Genomic DNA, 12,657 nt, shown 5'->3' on the forward strand with positions numbered 1-12,657 from the left:
TTAGTGAAATGGAGAATATGAAATATATGAATAACAGCATGTGTGTAGGGCGTGCAAAGCAACATTTTGAGAGCTTACAGAGGGAAAGATATTTTAAAAATATGTGCAATAAGAAAATAACAAAAATCTAAAACATATAGAGTATGACATCATGATGTATGTACTATATAACAGATGAACTATTCACCTTATCAGTCTGTGTTCACTTTTCCTGTATCCCCACTTGATGGTGTCTTCCCCTCCAGGGGATGCAGAGAACCCCTCCTCCCCAGAGCCGACGGCCCTGGAGGGGCAGGGCAGCTTCAAGCTGGAGGGCTGGTGGCTGAAGCTTCGCCAGTTCCACGGCCTCATCGTCAAGCGGTTCCACTGTGCCAAGAGGAACACCAAAGGCCTCTTCTCTCAGATCCTTCTGCCTGCTTTCTTTGTCTGCGTGGCCATGACAGTGGCTCTGTCTGTGCCTGAGATAGGTGAGACTAGAAATCACATATTACATACATTTGTGTTTTACTGCTCTTTACTGGAGATTGCCATAAAACAACTTGTTGCCAGTATATGAAAGCTTATAGGCCTTTCAAAAAAATCCCTTATTTTATATTTACAGCAGCAATTTGTTTAGAACAAACTGGAGAACAAAAGGTAGCGAGCATGAGCAGTGACAGCCACCAAGGCTGAAGTGACACAGAAAAGAGAGACATTACAGAAATCCAACCTTCATCAAAAGGAAATCCAAAGGATAGAGGGCTTTCACACCAAAGATGTCCTGATCAGCTTGGTCTGTTCCCTGTCCCAATATTTAGTACCTTCTGATACCAAGTCCTGATCCAATACATAAATAAAATACAGCTGCCCAGTACTCACAAGGTAAAGTCAAGAGTAAATGAAAAATGCCTTTTTAACCCTTTTATATCACATCCCTGGTCATATTGTACGTCTACTTAACAATATATGTCAAAAAATACAAAAAATCATTATCTGTGTATTCTTATATTGAAGTACAATGTTTTTTTCATCCTGGAAAACAACAGACTGACTTGCTTGCATACTTACGTTGGCCTGAACCAACCAGTTTCAATCAATAATATCATGACATCCCCCCTTTAATCAATCTTCTAGTTATAGCAGCACATAGCTGCTGAAAGCCCTGTCTTTCACTCGGCAATACGTCACCATATCTAAGTTAGATACTCTCGAAATGCTTTTTTCATCTGGACTCAAAGGTTATGAAACAGCTGCTCTGCTTTAAGAAAAATAGCCCACATCATGTCTCTTTCTGTTCACAGCCTTTATTGAACACTCTTAGAACCATATGTACATGTTTATGTGTATGGATATGTGTTGTATATGTGTTAAATATATGAACTTTCATTGTGTTGTATCCAGAAATGCTTGCATTTGGAAATGTTGCACGCTGCTGTTGAGCTGCTTCCAGTTTGCAAAGTGAAATGATTCCACATGGCCGACATTTCACCAGCGTGTTTCTTTCCTCCATCGTGTTCCTTTCTGCTAATTTAGGGCATGACAGTTGATGTAAATTGGGCAGTGTTTCACTTAAAAATGCCTGGATACTGATGACGCAACATTGATTTTTGGTATTGGCTCCGGACGTCCCTAATGGAGACAAAATAAAAAGGAGAAACTCTTGGATTACGACTTCCACAAATTACAGCCCTGCGTCCACAATTGGAAATAAGCTTTAGAGCTAGCAGTGCTTAATAGATGCCTATCACTATCACTGTTACTGTTGCTGCTGAAAAAACAATAATAATGCCCCCTATTTATAGAGCACTTTGCTAACCAGAGTTATAAAGTGCTTTAAAAGAAAAACAAATATAAATTTGAATATTTAATGAAGAAGAAGAAAAAAATGAAAGCCTGTTCAAGCCCTCAGCGTTGTTAGGAAGTTGCTGATGCACATGCAGCACTGGTACAAGAAGCCAGAGCTGGAGGATGGACAGTCTGTTTGTTCTTGCAGGAGACCTGCCACCCCTGATCCTGTCCCCGTCTCAGTACCACAACTACACCCAGCCCAGAGGCAACTTCATCCCCTACGCCAACGAAGACCGACCCCAGTACAGGTCTGACACCTACAGAGAGTTTTTTTTGTGTGTGTATATGTTCAGAGTAATATTACAGTATGAATTTAGTGCAGTGCAGAATTTAAAGCAAAATTGAGGAGAGTTTGGGATGAACAGTCAACAAAGCAGAATAGAATAAAGAGAATCTATAAGGAAAATGAAATATGCTTGTCATTCCACAAAGATTCACCATTTACACAATTGCATCATTTAAGATCGGAGAATACTACGGTATTTTTTTTTAATTTTTTTTTTAGATATAGAGCTGCTTTTTCCTGAAAAAGAGAAAAGTCAAGTGTTGTATTTCTTTCTTTTTTCTTTCTTTTTTTTTCTTTTTTTTTTTCCAAAATAGGCCTGAATAAGATTTTGGAATAGATCTCATCAGTTGATTAGAGTGTACCTTATCACCTCGTCTCCTTCCTCTGCTCTCAGGAGCAAGCTGTCCCCAGACGCCAGCCCTCAGAAGATCATCAACACCCTCCGTCTTCCCTCGGGCGTCGGCGCCACCTGTGTCCTTAAAACTCCCTTCAACAGCACCCTGGACCAGCTGGCCCAGACCCTCAACCCCAGTGCCAACAACTCCAAGACCCTGGCCGCCCGATACTTTGACTCCATGTGTCTGGACTCCTTCACCCAGGGCGTTCCGCTCTCCAACTTTGTACCCCCTCCCCCCTCGCCAGCCCCCTCGGACGACCCGGACCCTCGCTTTGAGGACGGACTGTGGAACTACACTGCCGCCCCTCCTACCACAGTCCACGGTAAGGCTACCTGATTACACAAGCTAATACGACAAAATATGAAACAACCAGACCTGGGTCAAAGAATTCATTTTCTTCTGGGATTTTGGGAAATAAGCGAAAGAACAAGACCCAGTTCTAGTGCCACCCAACCCCAAATCCCATGAACTCTCATGTGACTACACACACACAGCCAGGCCAAACATGGGCCCCATAAGCCATGTTGTCATTTGTCTCTGATTTGTTCAAGACTTCTGCATCAAAAAATATATTGTCTGTTGGAGACATGAATGGGTTTACTAATTCCTCCAAAAATGGCCTGTGACATTGTGAGAGATGTGTAGAGACTCTCCTCGTCGTAAAACTTTCATAAAACTTTCATCTTTGAGCAAAGAGAAGAGGTTGGACAAACGAATGAACAAAAGGTGTTTCTTTGGGCTCAGAGGTGAGCTAGAATGATTGTAGTCATAAATGTATTGAGCAAAGCCGCTCACAAAATTACCAGCAATATATTTAAGGTGCAGTGTTAGCTGTTTGTAAGCACTATAATGATTTGGGTTTGGAATTGGCAGCAGAATTCAATGAATCCAGTCCCGTTTAAGAGAGAAATGTGCAGATAAAAATGTCCAAAGCTTAAATGCCAGCTTAAATCACAGACTGGGACTAGGATGAGTATATGAAAACCCCATGGATTTTCCCCATAGATGAAATATGCCTGATCCGGAATTCCATACCTGGACAAGGGGTTTGTAGTCGGTGTTATGTAACGTCTGACGCCTGCTGGAGGTTAAGCATTTTGTCATCATCACATTGTATATGTCTTGTCTCTCAAAGGTGGCTGTTAAGTGTCTGTTCATATTTCAGTGGTTGACCAGCTCTCACTGCAGAACGATGTCAAGACTGGTCCAGATTTGAGTTGTAAAAATCAAACGTCTGTGTAACAACAGTAGTGTTTTTTGATTTGGTTTGATTTGATTGGATGTGATTTGGACAGTCACCTTACTGCACTTTCTAAAAAAAAAAAAAAAAAAGAAAAAAAAAAAGAGAAAGGCAAGAGATTAAAGTGAATTTTCACACTAAAACATCTGCACAGTGTTCACATGCGGACTGTGTTTCTCACTTTCATAGGTGTAACTCCTTTTTGTTAATGGTATTTTCTGCTTTTCCTTTTGTTTTGCCATGTCTTGTGATGTCAGGACCCTGAGGGGTTGAGGAGGATTGTAGATGCAATATACCACCTCCCTTTCTGTAACTACCCCTTTTTGAAAAAAATAAATAAAAATTTAAATTCCAAAACATCAGTACAATGCCACAAATGTGGACCAACTTGATCTGCGTGCCACACAGGACAATGCATTGAGTTCATCAGCAAGTGGACGATCACAGTGTGTTTACTATAGTTAGATATAGCTGAATCAAGCCTACATAAAAGCACATCTTGATCTTTTTGTCTGTGTCATTTTGTCAAATGTACAGTGTCACTGTTCGTTTTGATTTAAAGGCAACTCAGGCTCCTTGCACCTCCTCTCTCTTGGTTCAGAGCCAGTGACGTCTCCTCCCACCCTCCCGCTGTCCATCCATGAGCCCGTGCGCTGCACCTGCTCCATGCAGGGGACCGGCTTCTCCTGCCCCAGTGGAGTGGGTGGACGGCCCCCCCTCATGAAAGTGGTGACGGGGGACATCCTGGTGGACATCACAGGCCGAAATGTCTCGGAGTATCTTCTCTTTACATCAGACAGACTGCGCCTGCACAGGTAGAGCAGTTACACTCTTTCTGCAGAAATCAGAAGCGCTTTAAACACCAAGGCCCATTTGTCTTGGTGACGCGGGTGCAGGAGTTTTTCAGAGGCTGCTTTATTAAGCATGCTGCAGGTAACTGCGGGGGCTGCTTTACATCACCACAGTTTCACAATTTAACAGGTGATTTACCAAGATTGATAACGTAAATGAGCACAGCCGCTGTTTACTTCAGTTTGAATTCACTGCCGCTAATACCTGCAGTCAGATGAGACTCTCAGCACCCGGGACAGCAGCTATGAAAAAGATGTTATAATCAAAAAAACATGTTTCTGTTAGCAAGACAAGCTTTTGTTTTTGTGTGTTCGCGTTTTTAGCGCCAGAACTTGCAGCAGCCAGCAGAAGTTGAGGGCAGCGCAGTGCAGGCGTAGCTTTACCCACAAATCACAGGCTGTTCCTCAGCTCTGACAGTCCCAGTGGAGAGTGAAACTGTCCTGAGGAAAGGGCGGCCATGTCGCTTTGTGTGGTAAATTAACGACGTTGCTTGCAATATCCAGATTGTGGCATAATTTATTCCCACGCACAGCTGAGATCTGATCTCAGCGCAACCAATATCCCTACACAACCATAGGCGGAGTTTGAAATTTGCGCTGGGGGGGGCAAACATTTTTTTTTTTTTATTATTTTATTTATTACAATACCAAACATAATGTAATTCAGATTTATTTCTGAAAATAATCTTATTTTATTGCATTGCTTAAATGTTTATAGATATGTATACAGGAAAATAATATATTGGACCTATTTTTGACTCAATGTAGTGACACATTTCAGACTCTAGGGGGGGCAAAGCAGGTCCTGAGTATAAATTTCCATTCACCCCTCCCATATCTTTCTGTCCCTATGTCAAAACACCCTAAAATACCTGTATTTGGCCACACACACAATTGACATTTTTCACAGCAGCCATTTTGACATGAAATAGCAGGGTAACACAGGTGTTCCTAATGGCATTAATGAAGATTGTGTTCCAAAGACTCTGATAGACTTAATATCATTAGTAACACCAGTGTTTACCTTCTGTTTCTGTATTCATTGTTTATTCTAATCATTGTCATTGCTGTCAATAGGTATGGCGGCATAACAGTGGGGAACATCCAGAAATCGATTCCAGCATCCTTTGGCAGGAAGATACCTCCGATGGTTCGCAAGATAGCGGTTCGCAGATCGTCTCAGGTAAGAGAGGCACTCTGACGTGGAGCTGGAGCACAGAAACATTTGGCAGGCGCTGACCAGGCTTTCCTCTGTGCCCAGGTTCTGTACAACAATAAAGGCTACCACAGCATGCCAACCTATCTCAATGTCCTCAACAACGCCATCCTCCGTGCCAACCTGCCCGCGTCCAAGGGCAACCCTGCTGCATACGGTAATAAGATGCAATCAAATGCTTTCTCTCTGTAAATGAAGGAATGCAGTGTTGATAGATAATTTGCTTGTTTTTTGTACCACGCTCATAAACTCAATTGTGTGTGTGTGTGTGTGTGTGTGTGTGTGTGTGTGTGTGTGTTTTTTTGCAGGGATTACACTGACAAACCACCCCATGAATCGAACCAGCGCCAGCCTCTCTTTGGACTACTTGTAAGCTGCTCAACACTGACATCAGTTTTTAGGAGCAATACTGATTTTTATTTTATGTTTTTTTTTTTCACTGAAACTGCTACTAGCTGATATTTTGGGCCAATATTCATCTTTATATTTGAAAATCACTATGTAAAAAATAAATAAGAAATCTATTACTTGAGTAAGTCTCTTTTTAAAAAAAAAAAAAAAAAAAAAACTGTTTGAATAAACCAAATTTACCAAGAAAATTTTGCAAATGAAAAGTAAAAAAGGTGAGATATACAGTCAAAATTATAATAATAATAAAAAAAACAGCTAAAGAGTAACCTCTTTCATATTGGAGAGGGAAGACATGGACATGTTGATATCCAATATTTTAAAGAAGTCAGTATCTAATTAATTTAGGAAGTAAACATTGTTTTATTTTAATGCAGCCTCACTTCATCTCACGTCACCTCATTTCCTTTCCTCTCATCTTATATTAACTTATTCATTTGATCTCCTCTCCTCTCACCTCACCATTTCCTTTCATCTTACTGCAACTTAATTTCATCTAATTTTTATCTTTTCATCTCATACCATCTCTCATCTCATCTCACTGTGTTTCGTTTTACCTCACCTTATGTGACCTCATTTCATTTCTCTTCATAGCATCTCTTTTCAGCTCATCTCATATCACCTCATCTCATTTCTTTACATCTCATCTCATAACACCTTATTTTATTTTATCTAACCTCATATAACCTCTTTATCGCTTGTTTTCACCTCATCTCTTTCCATCTCATCTCACATGACCTTCACTTCTTTTCATTTGACCTCGCATCACCTGCGTTAATTTGATCTCACCTCGTATGACCTCATCACATTTCTGTCCATCTCGCGTCATCACATCTCATCTTTTTTCATTCGTTTGTTTTCTCGTCAGTTCATCATATTTCATCTTGCCTCACCTCAGCTGAACTTTGCCGCGCCATGTTGTCATCTCTCTGTTCTTCTCTTCCCTTCTCTTGTCCTCCAGGCTCCAGGGGACCGATGTGGTAATTGCCATCTTCATCATCGTGGCCATGTCCTTTGTGCCAGCCAGCTTTGTGGTTTTTCTGGTCGCGGAGAAGTCTACCAAGGCCAAACATCTGCAGTTTGTCAGCGGCTGTGACCCTGTTATCTACTGGCTGGCTAACTACATCTGGGACATGGTGAGGGGGCTGCACGGTTTTGTATGTGTGCAGTGCGTGACTGAGAGGCACATTCATATCAGAGTGTAGCTGAATTATACAAAAAAAAAAAAAACTATATCCCACCAACATCCCCATGATTTATTTGTCACTATCAATAACTGTCTTTTAGCTTCAATGAGAAAAATCTGAATATTTGACTTCCTCTGGGTGTGCATACTGTTCATGACAATTCACAGGCAAGGTTTAGAATTTTTTTAATAGTCTTGCAAACGTTTTAGTAATGCAAACATGCTCAGTGCTTAATCACCATTAGCGAAGGTAGACACTCTGATCCATACAGATGTGCTGTCCTTCTCTGTTGATGTCTTAGATGTTGAATAGGGATGATTTCTGATACTTCATGGCTGTGAAGTAAGCATGTGATGACCTAGTCAAAGTAACACACATATATTTAATCAAGTGCCTGTGTCTTTGTCGGGTAAGAGTGCCTGCCCTCATTAATGGTTGCATAACCAAAACGTTTGCTAGCGCTCGGATCTGTTTGCACTGGAGCACTTTATTAAGGGTATTGTAAAAAAAAAAAAAAAAAAGGTTCTCTTAACCCTCCTATTATGTTCAGGGTCAATTTAACCCAGGCCAATGTTTAACGTCTCTAAATAAATGATTAACATCATTTTTTTTTTTTTGCTTCATATTTAATGTGTGTGTGAATTTCCCAGTCTGGGATCAATAAAGTATACCTATCTATCTATCTATCTATCTATCTAATGAGTGTTCCTAATGTAATGGGCACTACCGGGTAAACATGAAATTGACATGATGATATGTTTTCAGTGTCCTGTACACACTTTGTAACGCTCTCTATTGGTTATAAATAACAAAAATCATTACTTAGAAATAATATAAAGCCATTAAAACACCAAAAATTAATATTTCTTTCCAATTTTAGATCAATCAGTGAGATTTTATGGTGATTTGCATATTTTTCCATTGTCGCATAATAGGAATACTGGATGTATAAGTTGGGGTGGGGGGGGGGGTTATGTTTTATTTAAAGGGCTATTTAGGTAATCAACAAAGAAACATAAAGTACTTGACACATAAACTTTGATAACAATTTTAGTTATAATAATTTGTGAAAGTTTAAACTGCAGGGGTCAAATTGACCCCAAACATAAACGATGTTCAAAAATGTGAACATAACAGGAGGGTTAACCATGCCTCTGAGTGGACTTTGATCTGATTTGCTCTTTTCGGATGTAAACACCTGCAGAATTTGGGGAGTTTGTTCTTGGCACATTTCCCAACTATATTTTATACTTTATGAATCCGTCACATGGAAGTGCACAGGTAAGGCAGTCAGTGTATCCCAGGTTTCTGAAGGTAAGAGAGTATTATTATGAGTATACAGACAGTGTACTTTCTTGTGAGAAAAAAAGTGGTGCAGATGTGTAGGAAGTGTCCTGGGTGTGACTGTGTACACTGGAGCTCTGAAATGAAAATCGAAACTAAGACAAGGACAGACAGTTTCATAGATGTGAAGCACCACTCTTTATTTGTAAGATGCTCGGAAAATTGAAATGAAATGCAGCTCTGTTCTTTACGGCAAGTTAAAGCCCACCTCCAAGGAGCAGCCACTGGTGATGCTGGCGTCTGCAGAGATGTGTGCACTGGGAGGCGGACCGACGGGCACGAAGCTCAGCTGGAGCTTCCAGCGCGACACAGCTCACCATTAAAATGTTGTCAGCCAAATGAGCAGAGGCATAAATAACTGAGAAATGAACACCTGTGCATGCGCTCGACTTAACAGCACAATTTTAGCTATATTTTGGATGCATGTAAGATTAAGCTCGATTTTGAATGATTGAGCCAATAATGGTTTTTCCACAGCTACCGTCACACATTTAGCATAACAGCCAGCAGCTACTACAACCCAGACTCCTTTTAAAAGCTTTGCTCCACCCTTGCTACTGTGTGAGAAACAGAAAGCGGGTGCGTTCACATGGAGCACTCCTATAGCTAACCGTTATCCTGTGAAAGTGTGTTGCCTACAGCTCACTGCGGTGCTTCCCGTCAAAAAAACGCTACATTTACAAGAAACTGAAACCTGCAGTCACTGCCATGAATGAGAAAATAAAACAGAATGACGTTGACAGAAGGGCTTGGCAACATCTAGCGGTCATATCGCCTGCGTTTTTTTCTTTTCTTTGCTCCCCAGTAAACATTAAACAATTTTTCTGCATGTTCACATCTCTACTTAGCAGTAAGAACAGTATTTGTGAGTGATTCAGTAGTCCTCCAAGTGTGACCATTCTCCCTCGTCTGGTCTCTTCCCAGCTGAACTACCTGGTTCCCGCCACGTGCTGCGTCCTCATTCTGTTTGTGTTCGACCTGCCAGCCTACACGTCCCCCACCAACTTCCCCGCCGTCCTCTCGCTCTTCCTCCTCTATGGGTGAGTGATCTGCCTCTACACTTTTCTTTACATGAGGCACTGTAACCATCTGGCAGATGCTCTTATTCACAGCAACTTAGACCAGCCATGTCTTGGATGGATAATCTTAGTACTGGCCGTGCTATGGTCAAGGCCATATTCAGGTTACGCTATGAGTCTCACATAGGCATGAATAAAACAATCAATAGTATATCCCAACCTCACCTTTGACTGAACAACATAATCTTACTTCTAATACAGGGGAAATAAATGATAATCTCATTACTGCTCGCTCTTCACTGATGATGCTTTTTGCAAGCGAAGCATCAGCTGATAATAGTTTCAAAAAGCAATAGTGCCACTGACCCAATTAACCCCCATTTGTAACATTTATGAGTGAGAAAATATAGGCTATATCAGTGTGGACCTAAAAAATTCCTATTATTGAAGGCTACTTTTATGAATAAGACCCTATAGCACCTGAACACCTCCACACACAAATTATTTTCATACTATGATTCAAACCAGGCTGGATTAAGAGGGGAATTGTACATTTGTATGTAAATGTAACCAAATATAAGGAGGTCAAAGGTCAAGCCTTAGTGAACTTGCAGTGTTCCTTGGAGAGAACAGTCAGTTGCTCGGAAAAGAGAAGGAACAAGAGCTAGAGAGAGTGATAGAAGAGGTTTTACTTCACTCCTCTCTTGAAGCTTCTGAAGAAGAAAATGGTCAGAGGTAATTAGATTCATGCGACTTGAACGCCACCGCAGGCCACACTCCTCCCTGCGCTGTCATTACAGCTCGTGTCCTCATTTATATGGTAATTAATGACGAATAAGCTGGAAAATATCTCTCCCTGCTCGTTTGACTTCAAAAAAAAAAAGATGGCGGAGGTGCTGGCTGTGCCCTTGATTAGTTATGATCACTAATGCATAATTCATTATCACCTGTCTACAGTGCAATCCCACAGAAGACCAGTGAATATCTGAATGCAAATTGGAACGGCCAATCAGGCATCTTCACCTGAAAAGAAATAGTGCTCAACATTTAATTTTCTTTTTTTTTTTCTATTTTGCTTTTTTCCCATTTCCTACAGCCTGTGGCCGATTGTGATTTTGTTCATGCTTAATGTTTCTTAAAAATGTAGTGGTGGTTTGTATCCCTCTGAAACATAAATGTATTGCCGGCACACACGTTCCACTTTTCTCAATATTTAAAAAAGTGCTCTAAAACAACATAAAATATGTACAGATGTCAATAAAAATGTAACAAAAAAATAATTGAAATAAAAATAACTTCTTATTGTACAAAAGAAAAACAAGTTAAAAAATAAAAATGTTCATTTACGTATATATCTAGAAATAAATATGCACACACACACACACACACACACACACACACACAAAAGACATTTTAAAAAACATATTTAAAATTTCTATGGAAGTCCAGACTCTGCTTCAGCTTGCTACATAGGAATCTTGGCATACCTCTGTGGAAATTTTTAATATTAAAAAATATATATATCCTTTAGGTTTTAGAGGGTTATGGTCAACTCACAAAGAGTTGTGCATTTTAGTGTGTATGCTTAATTTAGTGTGTGTGCATGATAAAATCCATTTTGTCCCCTGACCATATCAGTGACGTGCACCGAATCACACCCACACGTGTGAAACTCTTTGTGTGTTTGTGCATTTTGAATTTCTCTGTGTCTGAAATGACTTGCAGGTGGTCCATCACTCCCATCATGTACCCTGCCTCCTTCTGGTTCGAGGTCCCCAGCACGGCCTACGTGTTCCTCATCGTCATCAACCTCTTCATAGGCATCACTGCCACCGTGGCCACCTTCCTCCTCCAGCTCTTTGAGCACGACAAGGTCAGCTTTACTCTCCTCACTGCTGCTTGGGATTTTGCTCGAGGCTGGACTTAAGCCAGCCAGCCTCTGAGGGTGACCCATAATGTGAGCCTAATGTCAGCCTCTAGAAGCCCGCTGTGAGCATATCAAAATGGAATACTAATTGCAGATCATTTCTGCTCAGATTTGCAGTTAATGTTCCTGGCAGATAGTCTTTTAAGTTATTAACAGCGAGTTAACTGTTAACAATAACAGCAGAAATTGAGGGTGAAAAATGAGGCGCGGTTAGTCTGAAACACACCGGTAACATCTGTCCTTTCATAGTACCTTTTTACCCATCTTTTTAAAGTGCAACATTTTGAAATAAAGCTCCACAATCTGTTAGGAGCCCTTAGAGTAGTGCTGTACAAAAACATCTGGAATGGAAGAACTGCGTATTTCTTTATCTCTATCTTTCCCTCTTGCGCTCTCTCACTCTATGAATTGCGTAAGCATGTGTATGTTGACACTGTTCTGCTAAACTGCTGACGTTACTATTATAAGCACAGCACAGGAATATTTTAATTTCCATCAGCACTGCGTATTTAGTCAGTAATAATGGTTATGATGGTTACTGGAATCCTCATGATCAGTAATCACATTATATCAGTGACAGATTACACACAATACAAGTATGATGTCAGCACATTTTTGTAGTGGTATGGCAGCATGTTGCATTTTTCTGCACATACAGATTAAAGGTCAGAATAAAAGGTAAAAATAATTAAATAGGAATATAGGAATATAAAAGACATCACATAAATTCAAGTCTAAATCAGTACTTTTAACATGCTGAAACATAATTGAAATTTGCTGTGTATACGTGTATCTGTACATAGTTTGTCATTTTTAAATATTTTCCTAAAGAAACAAAGGGAACTTTGCATGCCAGCAGAGTATTTAGTTTTCAGGGTGTTAAGAGGTGAGGGGGACCTGCAGCAGTGTCTGCTTTAGTCTGTGGGAGTGTCTATATTTAGATATCTCACCTCG

At 40.4% G+C, this 12,657-nt stretch overlaps 1 protein-coding gene across 3 annotated transcripts in view; it reads left to right on the forward strand.

Annotated features, from left to right (window-relative positions):
- The window catches only part of abca2 (ATP-binding cassette, sub-family A (ABC1), member 2), a 106,374-nt gene that overhangs the window by 80,816 nt on the left and 12,901 nt on the right, over positions 1-12,657 (forward strand). For all 3 annotated transcript variants that reach the window (XM_030059643.1, XM_030059645.1, XM_030059644.1), the window contains 10 exons: positions 246-467; positions 1,973-2,075; positions 2,508-2,833; positions 4,353-4,566; positions 5,680-5,785; positions 5,864-5,975; positions 6,127-6,187; positions 7,188-7,362; positions 9,682-9,797; positions 11,502-11,649. In XM_030059643.1, the coding sequence (XP_029915503.1) occupies positions 246-467; positions 1,973-2,075; positions 2,508-2,833; positions 4,353-4,566; positions 5,680-5,785; positions 5,864-5,975; positions 6,127-6,187; positions 7,188-7,362; positions 9,682-9,797; positions 11,502-11,649 (1,583 nt within the window). The remainder of the gene's footprint in view (positions 1-245; positions 468-1,972; positions 2,076-2,507; positions 2,834-4,352; positions 4,567-5,679; positions 5,786-5,863; positions 5,976-6,126; positions 6,188-7,187; positions 7,363-9,681; positions 9,798-11,501; positions 11,650-12,657) is intronic.

Source organism: Myripristis murdjan, chromosome 9, assembly GCF_902150065.1.
Source record: "Myripristis murdjan chromosome 9, fMyrMur1.1, whole genome shotgun sequence".
Taxonomy (NCBI): domain Eukaryota; kingdom Metazoa; phylum Chordata; class Actinopteri; order Holocentriformes; family Holocentridae; genus Myripristis; species Myripristis murdjan.